The 21958-nt window shown below is 40.8% G+C and overlaps 1 protein-coding gene across 2 annotated transcripts in view; it reads left to right on the top strand.

The window, feature by feature from the left end:
• The first annotated feature begins 19176 nt into the window (after nucleotides 1-19176).
• PIG-C (phosphatidylinositol glycan anchor biosynthesis class C) overlaps nucleotides 19177-21958 on the top strand; it is a 122550-nt gene continuing 119768 nt past the window's right edge. For both annotated transcript variants that reach the window (XM_090368661.1, XM_090368662.1), the window contains exon 1: nucleotides 19177-19570. In XM_090368661.1, coding sequence (XP_090224787.1) covers nucleotides 19474-19570 — 97 coding nt within the window. In that variant the 5' untranslated portion in view covers nucleotides 19177-19473. The remainder of the gene's footprint in view (nucleotides 19571-21958) is intronic.

A 21958-nucleotide genomic window follows, 5' to 3' on the forward strand; every position in this document is an offset into this window, starting at 1 on the left:
ACCGGGCCTTCTCTAACAATAAAATAGAACCTCCTTTCACCTCTGAGGAAATGAACAAAGTCCTTGACAGAACAAAAATAAATAAATGCCCTGGTCACGATAATATTGAGGCTGAGGTCATCAAGAAAGCAGCTATATATCTTTCGAACTACATATTAGCACTGTTCAACAAATGCCTAGCAAAGGAATTTTGCCTGTTTCTTGGAAACAGGCGGTGCTTCGACTCATCATAAAACGTCCAGACAAAGATTCTACTCTCCCCAAATCTTACCGCCCCATTGCTCTTCTCCCGGTCTTGGGCAAGGTAATGGAGTGGCTGCTTCAATCTAGATTATATACCTACTACCAGACAGCCAACTTGGACTCTCCAAAGCAGTATGGCTTTAAGCCAGGATGCTCCACTGAAGACGCGATGAACAATCGCTTCAACACAGCAAACTCAACCACAGAAAAATATTTATTGGCTATCTCTATTCACTTTGCTGGTGCCTTCTGTTTTCCATCTGGTGGCCCAGCATTGTCAGGAGATTATGTCAACTCAATATTCCACTCAGCCTCTACCGCTGTATCCAGAACTATCTCATCAATCGCTCATTAACTATTCAAACAAATTTTCAGAAAACTTCCCGACCAGTTGTTAGAGGTTGACCAAAGGGCTCAGTTCTTGGCCACTACTTTTGGAACTTAAAACTAGGTGAATTTCTTCTTATGGATGTGGGCCCTGTGGACTGCATGACCTATGCAGATGACCTCATCCTCCTCATAAAAGCTGATTCTAGAACTCAGCTTGGCAAATTGCTTCCCCATCCTCCAAAATTGGGCAAACAACCACAAATTTGTCATTTCTGGAGAAAAAAACGAAGATTTTCCTCCTCAAAGGATCCTTGGACATAAGAAGACCACCACAAATTAAAATCTCTGGGCAGACATTGCAACTCAAAACAAAATTCAAATATCTAGGAGTAACCTTTGATCCCCGGTTAACATTCTTACCTAACATTCTAACAACAAAATACGTCGTTATGCCGCCATTATCGTAGAATTAGCAGGGCAGAATGGAGTTTGAAGACAAGGACTCTCATACTACTTTACAAAACCATCTTCTTACCAGCTGTGTGCTATGGTGCAGGCATATGGTTCCCTCGTGCCATCATTGCACGTAATAAAGCAAAGTTACATACAATTCAATGGAATATCCTACTCACTGTGATCAGAGCTTGCTGCACAGTCAGTAATCCTGCCCTGCAGGTCTTAGCAGGTACTCTTCCTCTGGACCTGGAGGTTATTCGTCGCGGCCTTGCATACCGCATGAAGAGAGGAAGTCCCACCACCATTCTGGATATAACACTCAATCTAGCTAATGATCCAAAAAACGAAATGAAACAGATTTCTTCCAGCATTGGCAAAGATCTTGGGAGCAAACAGCCAAAGGCGAAACAACTAAAGGATTTCTTCCACAAGTTATGATAACTGCACCAAAACCTCCTCCGTGGTATTCATCATGCCTTCACGTCTCGTTCTTCCTCAATGGTCATGGATCGTTCCCGGCCAAGCTGCATGCCCTGGGTCATGCAGCTTGGCCCGGAGTCTCTTCTCTGGGTCTTTCCGATTCTCCTCTCTGCGCTTGCGGTGACAACGAAGACCTGATTCACCTCATGTATAATTGCCGTCTTTATGATTTACACAGATGTCTCCTAATTACTAGGACTGAATATGTACCCCGTGCGCAGGAACATCTCTACATAATTGACGAAACCAACTACAAAGCCATCACTACTTTTGCCTAGATTGTATTTCAAATGCGTCAAATTCACCTACAGGAAACTATTCAGTGCACCCAGGGTCGCCGCAAGTGGGTATGCGAGGTAAGCATCGCTTACGGGCGGCAGTTCAGGAGGGCGCGAAAAATATTTTTTACATGTATAAGTCGGACCTCTGTTTAACGAACTTCTTTATAGAAATTTTTTCTATTTAACGATTTTTTGTAATTCCCCTTGGTAATTACATTTAAAATAGTTTCAGTAAAACGAAGACTACTTCCATATAACAAACAGATTATGAGAGCCTTTACTTGGAACGCATTGTTCTCACCTCGGGCCTTCAAGCAATTGCGTCAATGACTCTGCTGCTAAGCACAAATTTTTTAATTTAGTGTGTTTAGGTTCTAACGGCACCAGGGCTTTCCTCTATCTCTGCGTAGTATACAATGTGGTTTGATACAGAACACTGTAGAGGCCAGAGGTTTAAAAGTGTATTGATATTGTGCTGTGTAATGTTTTGTACCATTGATCATATGGCCTTTTAGTTGTTGGGCCCACTATGAGACCGTCCTTTGCCCACACTAAACCCCGTGGAGGAATACCAGTACACCAGTATTTTAGATATTTACTCTGTCGGGTCCTGCCACCTAATTTCCTGAGATTTCAGTGGCTAGGACCTTAAAAAATATATAAAAAAAGGAAGAGGGGGAAGAAACGCTAGAAATTAGGTCACGTCAAAAGAGATGTAAGTTATGTTGGGTAGAATTAAAAATTTTGAGTGTGGGGCTTCTGTAATTTTGACAAAGGTCAAATGCTAGTAGTGAGGTAGCTAGAGAGGGGTGAGAGATAGAAGTATGGAGACAAAGTGTAAAGTGTAAAGTGTTCATTGCCTAACGGCCCCAGGGGTTCCCCCATCTCTGTGCTGTGTACTCTGTTTGTGAAACACAGAACACTGTGAAGGTCAGAGATTTTAAAAAGTGTAAGGTACATGTTTGTGTTGTGTAGTGTCATGTTGTGTTGTTCCTCTCACCTTTTAGCCGTTGGGCCCCTAGTGGGATCCCTGTTGCCACCACTTAGCCACAAGGAGGCAGGTCAGGCATAGAGGGATCGCATTAGAAGTAAGTACTCTGGCAGGCCCTGCCACCTGATTTCCTAAGATTTCAGTGGCAAGGGCCTAAAAAAAAAAATAAATAAAAAAATATAAAAATTAAAAATAAAAATAAAAATAAAATAATGAAAAAAATATAAAAAATAATAAATAAATAAATAAAAATAAAAAAATAAATAAAAGGATAAAAAAATAATAAATAATAAAATAATAATAATAAATAATAATAAAAAAATAAATAATAATAAAAAAATAAATAATAATAAATAAATAAAAAAATAAATAATAATAAATAAATAAATAAATAAAGTACAAAAATAAAAATAATAATAATAATAATAATAATAAAATTTAAAAAAATAATAATAAATAAATAAAATGCATATTTCGTTAGAGTAAGAGTGAAGACTGAGGAAGGGGGGACAGATAGAAATGTGAGGATGATAGGGAAGGCAACCCCAGAAAGGTCAGTGGGGAATGGCCCCACCATGAGAAAAAAGGGGGTGGCAGGGAGGGGGAGGAAACAGAAACCCGTCCCCTCCCTCTCCTTACCAGGGGAGAGGGGATTAAAGTGAACCAAGTTAGGGTACCCGGTTCAGAATGCTAGTTCGCCAAGAAAAGCAGTTGACATCTAATAGCATGCTGGTGGCATGGTGTCTTTATCTAGGAGATTGTCTTTTTTGGTCACATCTGTGAGAGTCAAGTCCAGAAGTATACGAACCTTTTGTCTTTCTTAGATTGTCTTAATTTGTGGGTTGTCTCTATTCAAAGGTAGTTACTTGGTAGTTATCTTTAGTGGGTGATATCTTTGGAGAATGTATGATAGTTCACACCAATGATGGTAATGCTGGTCAAGTTTAGCTGTCTTGTTCCAGTACCATCAGGGTCCCTGGGTTCATTTAGTAGAGGGTTATCGCGTTGCTGCGATTAGTTGTCTTCTCCTCAAGAAAAGCTGCTGTGCGTAGTTGGTGAGAGCTTGATACTCTTCCTTAGTATCCAATAGGTAGTTTTCTTTGCCTCTTGGTATGTAAGTCAGCTTTGTGATAAGCTGGCAGCGGAGGTCATCGTAGAGGGGGCACTCGTGCATGAGGTGATCCCAGTCCTCATTTCCTCCGCAGGAGCATGTTGGGTCCTCTTCTAGGCCAAAGGTTGTTAGTTTTGCCTTTATTGAACCATGGCCAATAAGCAAATACGGTGGCATACAGGCCTGGAGAAAACCATATTGGGGATTTTGGATAGACTCTGCTAACATCTGGGATGAATCTCCTGGTGATTTCCCCCTTGGTTGAAATTGTCCAGCGGTCCTGCCACACTCACTGCATGTGTGCTCGAAGTCTCCTCTTCTCAAATGTTTGGTTGTTGGTAAGATTCAGCTCGAATCCCAAGCAGGTCTGAGACCGCCCTTAGAAAGGTGATACAACATTCCAGTTCTCACCACCTCCAGGTCGAGGGGGAGGGGCCCCCACCAGGACCTGGAGGGCGTGAGTACTCACAGTGCAGCAGGCACGAGAAATGGAGAGCAGGACTGTGCGTTGAGTGGAATCCAGGATTCGTCTGTTTACTGCAGTGGTAGCCTTGCCAAACCAAATTACGGCTGCATACATAATCACAGGGATGAAGATAGCCTTGTAATACAACGAGAGGGTTCGCTTGCTGAGACCCCAGTCCTGACAGAACTTTGGGGACATAGTGACATAGTGTTTTTTGACAAGCGGCACCGGTGCTTTCGCACAACTCCGCATTTGAATCTCTTGTGAAGTAAGACAGTACAGTACTGTCAAGGCCAGATAGCATATGTTAGTGTATGTTCATGTTTGCTTAGTGCGGGTTATGTTGTTCATCTGGCCGCTTAGCCTAGGGTCCATGGAACACCACAGACCGCTAGTTACCGTCACTGGCACTGGGAGCCGGACCAGGTATGTGGGAAGAGAACTCTGGCTGGCCGACCCTGGGGTTCGCCTGAGCTTCCCAGGGAGAGCCAAAAAAAAAAAAAAATAGAATAAAATAAAATAAATTTAAAAAAAAATAAAAAAAATAAAAAAAAATAAAATAAATATAAGAAAAAATAAATTAAATAATAAATAAATAAATAAATAAATAATAATAAAAAAAAATAAAATAAATAAATAAAAAAATAAAATAAAAATAATTTTTTTTTTTTTTTTTTTTGAAATAGGAGAAGGGGTGAGAGATTGAGGTGAAGAAAGAAGGTAAGCAGAAGAAAGAGGCGGGGTAGGGTGCGCTCTCCCCAAAGGGTGGAGCCCACCCTACCTCAGGAAGAAGAGAAAAGATTGTGAGGTCAAGTGACCCACAGAGTCAGATTGCCTAATAGCATGATCCTGCATTTGATGTCAAATGCCAATCCCACTCCCAGAGGAGTATTTATATGAGTTCCTACACAAGTAGGAAAATCAGATATTGTCCTACAACTTGAAGAGAAGAGGTGCTGGCAAGAGAGTGGGTCCCACATTGGGCAAGGGGCCCAGTGTCAGCAATTTAATCTTCTTCATCCAAGGGTGACTTGTAGGCAATGAGCAGTGTCCCACACTGGGTAGAGGACTTGGATAATCTTCTCTTAGGGGATGAGAGGAGGCACATGGATTCATGAAGCTCGAGGATTGCTTGGAGGTCTTGTGTCTATTGTAGAAAAGTCCTTTTTGGGTTCGTGGGTTTGTCAGATAGTTTCCTTTGTGAACGTCGAGAGATTCCTGTTAGGTCAGGATAAAGATCAATATCCTGTTTGTGTTTTCTTTGATTCCATTCAGGATACGTTCTGTGAATTGAGTTTTGGGTTCATTATAAGATGGGGGTGCGTTGAACAGTTTGCTGTAGGTGACTTTGGCGCATTTCAAATACAGTCTGGGCAAAAGTAGTGAAGGCTTTGTAGTTGGTTTCGTCAATTATGTAGAGATGTTCCTGCCCACTTGGTATATTTCCAGTTCTGGTAATTAGGAGACTTCTGGGTAAATCATAAAGAGGGCAATTATACATGAGGTGAATCCAGTCTTCATTGTCACCGCATGTGCAGAGAGGAGAATCGGTGAGACCCAGGGCATGCAGCTTGGCCCGAAACGATCCATGACCAGTGAGGAAGAACGAGACGTGAAGGCCTGGTGAGTACCACGGAGGAGGTTTTGGTGCAGTTATCATAACTTGTGGAAGAAATCTTTTAGTTGTTTCACCTTTGGTTGTTTGCTCCCAAGATCTTTGCCAATGCTGGAAGAGCTTAGAGTAAATCTGTGTCATTTCGTTTTTTGGATCATTAGCTAGATCGAGTGTTATATCCAGAATGGTGGTGGGAATTCCTCTCTTTATGCGGTATGCAAGGCCGCGACGAATAACCTCCAGGTCCAGAGGAAGAGTACCTGCTAAGACCTGCAGGGCAGGATTACTGACTGTGCGGCAAGCTCTAGTCACAGTGAGTAGGATATTACGTTGAATTGTATGTAGCTTTGCTTTATTACAGGCAATGATAGCACGAGGGAACCATATGGCTGCACCATAGCACACAGCTGGTAAGAAGATGGTTTTGTAAAGTAGAATGAGAGTCCTTCTCTTCAAACCCCAGTCTGCTCTGCTAATTCTTACGATCATGGCAGTATAACGACGTATTTTGTTGGAGAGGTAATTAAGATGAGGTAAGAATGTTAATCGGGAGTCGAAGGTTACTCCTAGATATTTTAGTTCTGTTTTGAGTTGCAATGTCTGCCCAGAGACTTTAATTTGGGGTGGTCTTCTTATGTCCAAGGATCCTTTGAGGAGGATAGTCTTCGTTTTTTCCCCAGAGATGACTAACTTGTGGTTGTTTGCCCAATTTTGGAGGATCGTTAAGGCAGGGGAGGCAATTTGCTCAAGCTGAGTTCTAGAATCAGCTTTGATAAGGAGGATGAGGTCATCTGCATAGGCCATGCAGTCCACAGGACCTAGATCCATAAGAAGGAATTCATCTAGTAACAAGTTCCAGAAGTAGGGCCCAAGAACTGAGCCCTGTGGACACCCTCTAACAACTGGTCTGGACGTTTTCTGAAAATTTGTTTGAACAGTTACTGAGCGGTTGAAGAGGTAGTTCTGGAGACAGCGGTAGAGGTTGAGTGGAATATTGAGTTTACGTAATCTCCTGACAATGCTGGGCCACCAGATGGAATCGAAGGCACCAGCAAAGTCAATGGAGATAGCCAGTAGATATTTTTCTGTGGTTGAGTTTGCTGTGTTGAGGAGATTGTACATAGCGTCTTCAGTGGAGCATCCTGGCTTAAAGCCATACTGCTTTGGAGAGTCTAAGTTGGCTGTCTGGTAGTAGGTGGATAATCTGGATTGAAGCAGCCGCTCCATTACCTTTCCCAAGACCGGGAGAACAGCAATGGGGCGGTAAGATTTGGGTAGAGTAGGATCTTTATCTGGACCTTTTAGGATGAGTCGAAGCACTGCCTGTTTCCAAGAATCAGGGAAAATTCCTTTCGCAAGGCATTTGTTGAACAGTGCTAATAGGTGGTTTGGGAGATGTGTTGCTGCTTTCTTGATGACCTCAGCCTCAATATTATCATGACCAGGGCATTTATTTATTTTTGTTCTGTCTAGTGCTTTGTTCATTTCCTCAGAGAAGAAAGGGGGTTCTATTTTATTGTTGGAGAAGGCCTGGTTGTCTTGTTTAATTTGCTTTTGTTCATCATTAAGGGGACTCTCATCAGTCTGAAGTAGGGCATTCAGAATATTATTCATGGATTCAGCCCATGTGTGTGTTGGATTGCCATCAGGAGTCAGGGTTGCATTTAACATCTCTCCCCTGGGCAGCTTGTTCATAACAATGCGATAAACGACCCCCCAAGGATCTGCGTTTCCAGTAGTTGTCACAAGGTTCTGCCAAGACGCCTTCTTTTTCTGCCGAATGAGGCTTGTATAGTCGTTTCGATATCTTCTATATGCTTCCCGTAGAGCCTGGACCTCAATAGGAGGCCAGGAGTGCCTCGCTCTCTGGAAGGCTTTTCGGGCAGTTTGGACTTGGCGCCTTAGGTTTTCTAGTTCCCTGCACCACCAAGGGACTGCTTTTAGGTGTTTCTGACGTTTTTTCATAGTTCTCTCACATGCTTGTTGAATTGTGCTTGTTAGGAGGGAGAGGTGCTCTTGTGGATCATTGACTTGGCGCATTATAGCCATAGATGCTAATGCGCCATAAAACAAACAAACAAACAAACAATCTTGTGGATCAAGATGGTTTAGTTGGGATGTATCCATTTGTAGCTTTGATTTTATATTGGCCTTGAAGGCATTCCAATCAGCTGTTTTGATGGAGTATCTGGTGATATCGTGGTATATTGGAGGAGTACTATCAAGTTGTCTCGATAGATGGAAGGAGATGGCCCTGTGGTCTGAGGTGGTCCAGGCCTCATGAACCATCCATGATGAGAACTTTTGTGCTATGGACCGTGTGGCAAGGGTAACATCAATGTTGCTTTCCCACAGGGTATTGCTGAAGGTAGAAAGGTGATGTGGTTTGTTAAGGACCTCAAATGGAGAAGATGAAAGGAAATCTTCTAATCGCTGTCCATTCTGGGAAACTACATGACCATCCACCCGGCTATGCCACAAGCGAGATCTACAATTGGCATCCATCGTTACTAGGATTTTGCTGGAAGGTAAGAGAGTTATGACTGACTGGAGATATTCAATATATGGTGCGATATCAGTTCGTGGTCGGCAGTACAATGAGACTACGTGCAGAGAGCCCTGTTGGCAGATAATGTGTGCACAAGCACCAAAGGGGGTGCATAAGGAGTCGATCTTTGTGACTGTAATTGTAGTATTCCTAATAATGATGGCTGCCCATGGAGTATCTGTGGTTGTCTCAATGATCCTATATGCGCGAGGGTAGCCCTGTACCCGTCCCTTGTGGGTGTAGGGCTCTTGAGCGCAGAGGATATCAATTTCTTCTTCATCCATTTTCATTCTAATTTGTTCGACCACATTTCTGGCTCTTTGGGCATTCAGTTGGAGAATTTTGAGGACGTTGGTGGAATGGCGATTACGGTGTACAGCCATAGTCGGTTTTGTTCTGGATGGTTCTCAATACCCTTAAATAGATTGGACATTTGACATCCCGGACGGAGTGATTGGGATCCATTTTTGCTGCTTTGCAGTTGGCGCAGTTAGGGGCTCGAGTTTTGTTTGGACAATTGTTGTAGGTGTGTCCGCGTTCAGCACAGTGGCCACAGGTGAAGTCTTGTCGGGCACAGAAATGGGATGTGTGTCCAAATCGGAGACATTTAAAGCACTTGATGGTAGGTATGTGCTCCTTGAACCGGCAAGAGCTACAGCCGATAAATGTTCGTTGTTGTTGGGATAATATTTTCCATATCTTCGGGGAGAGTTCGACTACCCAGTTGCAAGAAGTACCCGATCTGGATTTAGTGGAGCACTTGACTTTAAGTTCACTTTGAATTTCATGTCTAGTGATATGATCAGCAAGGTTCCTGTCATATATTTCCTCAAGGAGGTCATCTTTGGAAGTTCCTTTTTCGACATCAAAGATTACAATAGATGGGCCTTTTGGTTTGGGTATCTCAGCGCTAAGACCAAGTTCATTTATCTGTGGGATTTGGATAATGTTTTCTGCATCTTTTTTGGAAGCAGTCTCAATGATGATCCCAGAATTACGGATTTTTCTGAGGCTTTTAATTTTTATGGTTTTCATTTGAGGTTTCAAGTTGGTAGTAACAACCTCCTTGACAGTCTCGCTTGAAGTAAAGCAACCTTCTTGGGTCGCACGAAGGATGACAAGGTTTTGTTCTCTATTGTCTGGTATCGGGAGGGGCAAATAGCTTATCTGCCATTGGTTGGATCCTCAGCGCATCTGAATAGGACCGGGGGCGCTGTGGCATTTCACTTGGTTCCCGGTTCTTGGTCTGGTGATAATCATTAACCGTGATATTCGGTGCACTGTCCATAAGGTGGCAGCCAATACTGGCTGGTGGTAAGGCAGTGTGATTGGGAGGATGGGCATTAATTTTTGGTCGCTGTACCATAGCAGCATAAGTTGATTCTGAGATAGGTGCAGGGAGAAGTGCTGGTCGTATCTGGCGGTTTGATTGTGCTGTCAGATCTGGGAGCATAGAGTTCTGAGTGCTATGGATGGTCCGAGCTGGACTACTGAGGGCCTTTGTCAAAGTATAATTTGTTTCCCTCAGTTGTTCATTGATTGCTCTTAGTTGTAGTATTAAGTCATATAACATTTTCTCGAGGGTACCCCAGCAGCCTCTAACTTTTTGGGCAGCTGGCTTGGTTACTCTGCTTCCTTCAAAGCGAAGGCAGCATTCTATCATGGACCTGAGGATCATAATTTTCTCCAAGTGAGAGCAATCCTTATCTAGTGAGGACTGCATGGAGTTCAGTTCTTCTTCTAGGTTCTCCCAGAGAGCAGCTGAAGGAGAACAGGTTTTAGTGGATTTCTTGAGTTTTTTTTTTTGGGTTTTGGCCGTTTTCGTTCAGCTGGAGGGGTGGAGTTGTTCATATTGGTGTCCACACTCGCCACCTCCTCATCAACAATAATATTACTATTATTTGGGTCCCGTTGCGAGGAAACATCAGTGCCTAACTTAGCTGGTTTGTTGTTGAACCGTTTAATCAGAGCTGAGTTTCGGCAGGTGTTTTCAAGTAATTCCTCGTTGCTTGAGGTGTGCCGTGCTCTGCATGAAGGGCGCAATAGCACAACTACGGGAGTACTGTTTCCCGTTTGAGATTCAATTTTTGACATATTATTTAATTTTATTGTTCTTTATTATTACTATTTTATTTATTATCATTTATTTATTATTATTATTCACCTATTATTATTTATCCATTTATTATTATTATTATTTATTTATTATTATTATTATTTATTATTTTTTTTTTGAAGTTGTTCAAAACAGCTAGAATTTATAGCCAATTAGCAGGAAGTTTCTTAATGCCAACTCGAAAAACGTAGGTTCGCTAAGTGAAACAATATGGTGGCGAACAAAGGAGACTGGCGATAAACATGGTAAAAGGTAAAATAAACTGCTAGGATCTAAAATAAAGACGTTGTATGTGAGGTGACCAGTTTAAAAGTTTCCTGGGAGAACTCCGTTCCCAGTCAGTTTCACAGTTTACAGGTTTCACTGCCTCAGTGACACTATCGCTACGGCGACCACGTGGGTTTCCATAGGGAAGATACGACGATATATTTCACTTGCTTGTAAAATGGCCTTCCCACATCAAATAAAAGATAAAATTTTACCTGCAGGTAGAGAAAGCGATGCTGCATCCACTGAAATGGTCGTCACAGTCCAGGGAATTGATAATCTAAAGTAGAATCCGTATTTTATGGGAACACTCTAAACATCGTTGCAACACAGGGAATCGAAGTTTGGGGACAATAGGGAAGAAGGCCACAGAGTATGAGTGAGGCAGGCTCATGCCTCACCAGGCAAAGAGTGGGGTGGTGTGGAGGGGACAGCACGCTGTCTCCTCCCCCCACCAGGAAGGGGAAAGCTAGGGGCACCTCACAAGAGAGTGAGGTACAGATTGCCAATGGCGCCAGCATAGCTCGGAGTTTTCACAGAGTCCATATCAGTTGTCGAAGGTCTGCTGTGAGTCATTCCTGGAGAAAAGCCCTGTCCAGTGAGGTCTTGATGTTAGTAGTTTTTGGTCCACTCGAGGTTCAATTTGCGTGACTGGCCGGTTATACGTTGTCCAACCAGTGAGTGGAATGTCTCAAATTTCGAATTTCCTGTGTGTGTGTGTGTGTGTGTGTGTGTGTGTGTGTGTGTGTGTGTGTGTGTGTGTGTGTGTGTGTGTGTGTGTGTGTGTGTGTGTGTTGTCACTTCTTCATCTAATTCGAGTTGTTTTTAGTTGGTACCGTGAATAGCAATCAACGTTCTTCTCCTGGAGAATACGTCCTGAGCGAAGCGTGAGAGCGCTTTGTAAGTCGTGCTCCGTTTCGAGTAAGTGAGACTTGATTCAGTGGCATATATATTGTCCTTGTTATTAGGAGGCATCGCAGGTCCTCAAAGGGTTCACATCGGTACATTAGATCGTTCCATGTCTCCCCCTGCCCGCAAATACATAGTGGGCTATCAACCAAGCCGAAGGCTGCCAATTTGGCGTTGTATGAGCTATGTCCTGTGATTAGAAAGGTCAGATTCAGTCCTGGATGAAACCAGTGAGAGGGCCAGGGGTACACCCTTTTAATATCTGGTAGGAATTTCCTTGTCACTTCTCCTTTCGTCGAATGCGCCCATCTGTTCTGCTATGCCCCTGCAGGTGTTGGATTAGGTTGGCTTTCTCCGTCTTCTGAGTGTTTGTAGGATCTATGGTGTATCCAGCAAAATAATGGGAACTTCCTTTGCATGGTGGCATAGTATGGCTGTCTTAAGCACGAATTAAGAGCCAAAGGGATTACCATTCTTCAACTTAGTGTTACTCTTAAATCCTATCCAACCGCCTGTCCTACGTACCCAGAAGTCGCGCTGGTAATATGATTGGTTAAAACCAGTGGCGTAGCTACGATGTAGGCAGGCAAGGCAATTGCCTCCCGGCCCGGGCCCTTTAGAGGCCCGGCGTCTTTGGCTGTCTCCTGTTTTTGCAATTTAATTAAGTAGGTGCCCGAGCATGTTCTTTGCCTCCGGGCCCGAAAAAGGGTAGCTATGCTGGTGGTTAAAACCAATCAGATGACCAGCACGACTTCCATCGTTTACCAGCAATGGTGAATTCAGGATAGGGCACGTGTCCTCCTGTCGTTTTTCGGAGAATATACACCAATCGTTTAAATTCCCTTTAGCTACAAAAAAAAAAAAAAAAAAAAAATTTTTTTTCTTCATTGTTAATATAGGATTTTATCTATTTCTGCATTGTGGCTTGGCTATTTTCAACTGATTACAGTTGGCAACACTGATGCTATCACCATTCTAGCTCGGTTTGGTCATATGTAATATTTACTTCAAAGTAAATCAGGCTTTAGCTGCGTGCCTGTGTCCGCCAGTCACATTATGTTTGAGTGACATATTTGTTTTGTTCTGTGCATTATTTTGTGCTTTGTTTGTGTACAAAGGAGGCACAAAATGGTGTCTTGGTGTCTCCCTTTCACAAATGGTGCTTCTCCTGACATGTTTTTTTTCTGGATCAGCCACTGCTAACCAGTATTCAACAAGGCAGGCAAATAATTAATTTGAAATAAATACAGTACATGAAATTGTAGACACGTTAATTTGCTTACCTGTATCTGTTTCATATTTATATTTTGCAGTTACAAAATCTTCTCTTTCTTAAAGTTCTCTGCCCTCAGGCAGGTTCAGGGCTCCATTGACGCCATGATTCTCTATCTTGTGCTATCCTTTTAATTCCTGTATAATTTACTGTTATCATCCAATCCATCATTCAAATTCTCCTTCTCCCAGTAGCTCTCTTCCCACACATATACCCCTCAATCCCTTGCCTCTACATGCCTTCTCTTCTTAATACATGGGCAAAATCCTATAAAGTTATTTTTGTCTTCTTAATTCTTTACTAACGTTCTCTCTTCTACTTTTCTAAAAATCTCATGACTCACTCTGTCCACCCATTTCACCCTTTCCGTTCTCTTCCACACCTACATCTCGAAAGCTTCTAGTCGTCAAATTTCCTCTTTCCCAGTGTCTACGTCTCGGAGCCGTATAATACAACAGTCCATATTAATGTTTTCACCCTTTTCTTTCTTAACTACTTGAAATTTCTTCTCAATAGTTCCTTTCTCTTACTAAATGCCTCTTTGCCCATTGCAATTCTTCATTTTATTTATTCCAGGCTTTTTCCATTTTCTGTCATTATGCTTCCCAAATATCTGTATCTGTTGACCTGTTCCAATATTATTCCACCTAATGTTATATTGATTCTTCTTCCGGATCCACTCTGAAATTAACATTACCTTCCTTTTATTGCTGTTAATCTTAATATTGTACTCCCTTATTGTGCTGTTTAAGATGTCCCACACATCTACCCCTCATGGAGCTCTGTAATTCTTCATTATTAGCAATCAATATCTAGTCATCTGCAAATCATATTGTCTTTATCTTCTCTCCTCCTGCTTTTACACCTCCTTTCTGCTCTTCTTTGAACTATTTCATCAGTGCTTCTGCGTATGAATCAAATAGCATGGGAAACATGGAACATTCTTACCTTACACCCCTACCAATGGGAAATCACGAAGTATTTTAAAGAAAATAGAGTAGAGGAAGCATCCAAAAAATTTTTTGATTCGGCTGATAATGTGCTACTATCATTGGCATTGACGCTTCGTTTCCAGTAGCAAGCACTGTAAGGAAAAGATTGAAAAGATGTCATTTCGATTATGAAATTAGAGGAAGCTATTCGGGATCCGAAACAAAATTTAAAAATTAATTTTTTTTTCAAATTATGGACACAACAATTTTCTCGTCAACTGAAAGGTTTAGAAACATGAAAGAACACGTAGAAATATTTAAATTATTTCATAATATTTCTGAATTAAAAAAATGGTCATATGACGATTTATTAAATCATTGAAAAAATTTACATATTAAATTAAGTGACATTGATCGTAATGAGTCTGTTATTGATGGTTTAGCATTATTTGAAGAACTTAAGAGTACTTAAAATTCATATTAAAGACAATATTACTCCATTTGAAGTGTTACAATATATTTTTAAAAACGATTTTACAGATACTTTTCCAAATATAGCATTAAGGATTTATGCAAATGAGGGGAACTTTCTCTTACCAAGAAAGGCTTAAGTTCTGCAGATTGCAGTATCTGGAGCCTAGACTCCTGCGAGGTGATCTGATTGAGGTGTTTAAGGCTTTAAATGCTTTGAGCAAGCTGAATGCTGATAGAATTCTTCCTCTTGCTCAGATTACGCAGTTGAGAGGGTATAAATTCAAATTGAGGAAAGACAGTTGAAGAATAGATGTTCGGAAATTTGCATTTAGCCAGCGAGTGGTTGAATGCTGGAACAAACTTCCATCTGCGTTGCGGAAGTTGATAATTTAAATAAATTCAAGGAGGAACTGGACAAACTTTTCAAGCGGATGGACAATTGAACGAGAAGAGGGTTTTTCCCACCTTTTTTTGGCTGATGCTGTATAAGTTTGCTGTCTTGCATCATATGCCACTACTAAAGCTAATGCCAATTTTTATAACTTTACCAGTTTCATTTGCCTCGGTTGAACGCAGTTTTTCAAAATTAAAATTAATCAAAAATTATTTACGACGACAATGTTTCAACAACGCCTCTCTAATTTGGAAATAAGTTCAATAGAAAATGATAATTTGGAACAAATAAACATAAATAAAATAATTATTAAATTCGCGTCTCTTAAAGCAAGGAAACAAATTTGTATAACATTACAATTTTCCTTTTATTTTATTATTGTAATAAAGTACGATTACTGTGATTATAATTTTAAAGATTATTTCCAGAATTTCAGAATGATTTTGCTATTTTTGTTGTTTGTTGTTTCATTATATTATATGTGAGATATGCTGTAATTGTTTTCTTTTTCAATAAATTAATAATTATTTATGCCTAAATTTATTTTTTAATCAAAATATTTTGAGGCGGCAAATTTGATTTTGCTTACTGGCGGCACATAGGGTCGCAGCGGCCCTGGCTACCCATATGCACTACTTTGCATTTATCAATGCTAGACTTGAATTGTCATATCTCAGCACATATGCCTGACTTTTCTAGATCCTGTTGCAGTAGCATACCGTCATTAACCACCCTGCCAACCTTTGTATTATCTGCAAACTTTGACACAAGCCTGATATAGCCTCATAAATATCATTAATTAATTTTTTCCTCTTCACACCATCTGGCATCTCTCATATTGTGGAGTTATACTTCCTAACTTTCACTGAATATATCGCCCTTTTGGGTAGCACACCGGGTGGTAAAGGCCTGAGTTGAAATCCTGTCGATGACGGGAGGAATTTTTATATGTATTTTTCACAACGTGGCTGAATTAGTCGGTCTCAGGTGAGTGTTGCATGGTGTTTTGTCCCGGAAACTGGGGTTTATCGTCCAGCAAACAGAAAATCGACCACAGAACACACGCAATTTACAGGAAATATAAACGAAGCAACATGGCTTTAGTTACCGATGCTGCTAAAACCCCACTACCACCGACCAACTTATTGTATCACCAGGGTACCTACCCGCCCAATGAGGCCAATAACCCACGAAATGGCCAAAAAATCTAGAATTTGGAGGAGCTTGATGTTGCCGTGAATGGGTAACAACAATCTTCCCTAATGGGTAAGTGTGGCCTATTTAAGGAGTTTATGAGTTGAATGAGTTTGGAGAGTTACTACTCCTTTCATTTTTCGAAGGCATATCTTCTTCTTCCTCCCCTAATATCACTTGCCTCAACTTTTTTTTTCTTCTTCTAGATCTTGTAGGGACAGAGATGTGAATAAGACAGATATCCCACACAGATTTATATAAAAAGCCTTGAAACGATGCCGTCTGGAGGAGTTTATGTTGCCGAGAATAGGTAACAACAGTCTTCCCTACTGGGGGAGCGTTGCCTATTCGAGGGATTTATTTTGGTGAACTAATTGTGTCAGTTTGAGAAGTAACTATCCTCTTTCGACAGTATTTCTTCTTTTCTTATCTTACTATCACTTTCCTCTGCCTTTTCGCTTTTCTATGTCTAACAGGGACAGAGATGTGGATAACAGTTATTATTCCACAGATTTTTACAAAGAAGCCTTGAAACGGTTCCGTCTAGGTGGTGGTATCCGCCGAGAATAAGTAACATTAGTCTTCTCAAACAGTGAAGGATTGCTTAATCGAGATAGTGCAATATCAGGGCAACTCGTTGTGAAGTTATTGACTATATGAGATTTATCAAAAACGATGCTATTTCACCTACTGCTGTGATATACAGTACTACGAATTCTCTCTCTCTCTCTCTCTCTCTCTCTCTCTCTCTCTCTCTCTCTCTCTCTCTCTCTCTCTCTCTCTCTCACACACACACACACACACACACAGGGTAACACAGGAAATTTTTTTGCTGGTGCATCATAAGCCTCAGGCTTCATTGCATCATATGGCTAATAATAATAATAATAATAATAATAATAATAATAAACTAAAATGATGCTATGCACTAACTTGTTCGATTTGTGAGTTAGCATTAGCATTAGCATTAGTAGAGGCATATGATGCAAGAAAGCAAACTTATTCAGCATCAGCCAAAAAAAAAAAAAAAAACACACCACTCCCATTTTACCCCTCCGTTCGGTCGAAATACCTGTCCAGTTGAGCCTTAAATTTGTTTAGGCTATCAACTTCAACAACAAGTGATGGAAGTCGGTTCCACCAACCAACCACCCGCTGGCCAAAGGCAAATTTCCGCACGTCTATCCTACATCTGTCTTTCCTCAATTTGAATTTATGCCCTCTCCGGTGATTTTTCTGAGCTAGAGGAAGAATCCCATCCGCATTGAGCATGCTCAAACCATTCAAGGCTTTATACACCTCTATCAGATCACCTCGCTGGTGCCTAGTCTCCAGACACGGTAATTTGCAAAACTTAAGCCTTTCTTCGTAAGAGCACCCCTTTGTTCCATTCACTAATCTTGTTGCCCTTCTCTGTACTCGTTCCAGCAGCTCTACATCCTTCTTGAAATGAGGCCTCCAGACCTGTATACAGTACTCTAGGTGTGGCCTGACCATTGCCTTATACAAGGGAATAATCACTTCCTTATCCCTGCTGGAAAAATTCCTGTATATCATTGACAATACTCCATGAGCTACTCTTGCAGCCCGTCTGCACTGCTCAGAGAACTTCATATCTGCCTGCACAATTACCCCCAGGTCCTTTTCATTCTCCACCACTGTCAGTGTAGTACCGCAGAGTTGATACGTTGCTCTGGGGTTACTGTTTCCCATATGTAGTACTTTACATTTGTCAATGTTAAACTTCATTTGCCACCTCTCAGCCCATCTGTTCAGCCTTTCCAGATCCTGTTGCAGCAGCATAGCGTCAGTGGTGTCCTTAACAACCCTGCCAACCTTTGTATCATCTGCAAACTTGGACATTAAACTTGATATCCCATCATCAATATCATTCATAAACACCGAAAACAACAACGGACCCAACACTGAACCCTGAGGAACTCCACTAATAACATTATTCCACGTTGAGCAGTGTCCATTGATTACCACTCTCTGTCTTTTGCCACTCAACCATCCCCTTATCCATAGCAGCAATTTGCCTCTAATGCCACACTGCTCCAATTTGTGCAGCAGTCTTCCATGTGCAACAGTATCAAAAGCCTTTCTAAGATCCAAATACATAATATCAAAGTTATTCCCTGCATCCAGTTCTTTTGTGACTACATCATAGTATCCAATCAAATTGGTCAGGCAAGACCTGTCCTTAACAAAACCATGCTGCGTCTGAGCTATAACTGAATTCTTGTCTAGATGATCCTGCAGTGCTTCTTTAACCAGTGCCTCCATTAATTTACCTGGAACAGAAGTTAAACTAACAGGTCTATAATTACTTGTGTCAGCCTTTGATCCTCCTTTGTGAATTGGGGTTACATTTGCACATCTCCAGTCTATGGGTACCTCCCCTGAGTCCAAAGAAGCTCTCATAATTATGGCTAGGGGTTTGCTTACTTCCTTTGCTGCCTCCTTTAATATAACTGGATAGATTCCATCCACCCCAGGTGCCTTTTTTATGTTTATCCTCAACAATCTATCCTCCACTTTCCTCTCAGTTATTACAAAATCATCCAGCTCACTTCCAATGTTTACTATACCTACATCATTCTCCTTCCTGAATAACTCCTCATGCGTGAATGTAGATGCAAAATACTCGTTTAGATTGTTAGCCACCTGAGCAGGATCCTCAACTGTTGAACCATCAATATCCAGTGGACCAATCTGATTCATCCCTTTCCTTCTTGAGTTTAAATAGGTAAAGAACTCTTTTCTGTTTTTCTTTGCATCCTTTGCCAAGGATTTTTCGTAGTCTGCCTTTGCCTGCCTAATCTCCTTTGTGACTTGGTTACAGACCAACTTATATCTATCATAGGCTTCCATGTCACCCATTAATTTGTATGTATCCCATGCATTTTTCTTCTCTGCCACATGTCTCATTAGTTCATCTGAACTTTTGAGTTTTCCGTAGTCTCAGGCTTCCAACCCTAAAACCTTTTTAAGTAAATCCCAAATCAATACACTGTGATCACTGCCACCTAGTGGGGTTTTTTTTATCTATAGATTAATAATACTGGGATACATAGTACCACAGAGCATAGTACTAAGGTATTACTACCTTGTGTGTTAAAGATAAGTTATAAGAATGTCACGACAAAGCTATGCTTATTTGATAACTAAAATCATTCATTTTAATTATAAAGATATGCGTAGTTATTAAATCCCTTGAGTGTTTTTCTCGTAAAGGAAGGTTATTAATAGGGTTTCTTGATGTTTACTCGTGTGATCGTAAAGTACTTTCCGCTGTGTCCCTGTCATGGAGCAGACGAAAAAATAAACTAAAAACAAATAAAAAGAAGTAATAAGTGAGAGAGAGATGTAAAATTAATTTTTGAAAGATGAATGATGGGGACACGATGGAGAAAAGTTTTGTATCAAAAGCAGGGAGTACCAGATAATTATGTGGATCCTTCATTTTTAAGTGAACTTCGTAAAAATGGTGAGGGGTTAATTAGGCGATAATTTTACATTAACTAATGAAAATTACGCCGGATGTACTTGGAGCATTCGGTGTATTGTTAAAATTGTCTGATTTTGAGTTTATATTTGTTTATTTATTTTTGTAGTTTGTTTTGTTTGTTAATTGGATGATGTTATTCAATTGCCCAGTAAATAAAAAAAAATAAAAAATAAATTATTTCAGTTAAATCCGTAATTTGCCGTGATTTTTCAGTAGAGTTGTATCTAGTTAGAAAGAAAGGGTAATCAGAAATGCATGATGATGATTATTATTTATTTATTTATTTTTATTATTATTATTTTTTCAGAGCACACATGAACAGGAGAGATTGCTTCTACAGGGATGGGATACACTTAAATAGAAAGGGTGCAAGAATATTTGCTGATGCTATCGAGGCAGTGTTAGGTGGGTCGGAAAACTGCTAGCTTGGGGGGGAGACAAAGACCAATAGATTAACAGTAGCCACTGGCAGAGGTGAAAGAGATTCTTGCACTGCTTCTATTAGAATGAGCAGAAGCCTGAAAAACAAGATGCATGATATTTCAGAGACTGCTGGGAGCCATTGCGGTACAAGTAAACACATGGGTTGTGTTAGGGTAGCTAAGAATAGAAACAGGTGCATGTATACTTGCGTGTACACCAATGCTAGGAGTTTAGTAAATAAATTTGATGAATTTGAGGTATTGCTCAAAACATCAAAGGCAGATATTGTGGGGATATCAGAGACGTGGTGTCACACAGATATAAGGGATGCAGAACTGCAATTTGGGGGGTACAACGTCTACAGAAAGGATAGACAGGATAGGAAGGGGGGAGGGGTTATGCTATTAGTTAAGAAACACATAAAAACCAAGGAAGTGAAGCCAGTCGACATCGCTGGACAGTGCAGTGTTGAGTCAGTTTGGTGTGACATAAGCATTGGGAGATCAAAATTGAGAGTAGGAGTGTGCTATAGGCCTAATGACTCTGATGAGTATAATAAGAAACTGTACAGGGAAATAGAGTGGGCCAGTAAATCAGAGTGTCTTATAATGGGGGATTTTAATTTCCCAGATATTGACTGGAATTTGTGGGTTGGTCACTCACACACTAGCAAGGCTTTTGTGGATTTATTGGATGATTGTTTTCTACATCAGCATGTTCGGGAGGCAACTAGAGGGAGTAATACTCTTGATTTGATTATCAGCAGTGATTCTTCATGCATTAAGAATCAGCAGATAAATGAACCACTAGGTGGCAGTGATCACAGTGTGCTGAAGTGGGATTTACTCAAAGAGGTAACTGCAGTTAGGGGTAAAGGGAAGGGTTATTGCTTCTGTAAAGGCGACTACGATGGACTGAGACAGTATTTAAATTCTATACAGTGGGACCAACTGATGATGTTACCAACAGCAAATTCAAAATGAGAAGCATTCAAAGAACTTATCTTGGAAGCTACTAGGCTTTACATACCAACTAAGAAATATTGTTCAAGGTTTAAGCCAAAATGGATGTCAGATGAACTAATGAGGCATATGGCAGAGAAGAAAAATGCATGGGATACTTACAAATTAACACATGACACAGAAGCCTATGATAGATACAAGTTGATATGCAACCAAGTTACAAAGGAGGTTAGGCAGGCGAAGGCAGATTACGAGAAATCCTTGGCAAGGGATGCAAAGAAAAACAGCAAAGAGTTCTTTACTTATGTAAACTCTAGAAGGAAGGGGATGAATCAGATTGGTCCACTTGATATTGATGGGTCAACTGTTGATGATCCTGCGCAGGTAGCTAACAAACTAAATGAATATTTTGCATCGACATTCACACATGAGGAGTTATTCAGCGAGGGGAATGCCAGAGGTGTATTCAACTCTAGCAGTAAGCTACAGAATCTTGAAATAACTGGGAGTAAAGTGGAGGAGAAATTGTTGAAGATAAACACAAGAAAGGCACCCGGGGTGGATGGGATCTATCCAGTTATATTAAAGGAGGCAGCAAAGGAAATAAGCAAACCCTTAGCCATAATTATGAGAGCTTCCTTGGACTCAGGTGAGGTACCCATAGACTGGAAATGTGCAAATGTGACCCCAATTCACAAAGGAGGATCAAAGGCTGACACAATTAATTATAGACCTGTGAACTTAACTTCTGTTCCAGGAAAATTAATGGAGGCACTGATTAAAGAAGCACTGCAGGATCATTTAGACAAGACTTCAGTTATAACTCGGACACAGCATGGTTTTGTTAAGGGGAAGTCTTGCCTGACCAATTTGATTGGATACTATGATGCAGTCACAAAAGAACTGGATGCAGGGAATAGCTTTGATATTATATACTTGGATCTTAGAAAGGCTTTTGATACTGTTGCACATGGAAGACTGC

Source organism: Mastigoproctus giganteus, chromosome 2 (assembly GCF_048544385.1).
Source record: "Mastigoproctus giganteus isolate SK-2022 chromosome 2, ASM4854438v1, whole genome shotgun sequence".
Lineage (NCBI taxonomy): Eukaryota > Metazoa > Arthropoda > Arachnida > Uropygi > Thelyphonidae > Mastigoproctus > Mastigoproctus giganteus.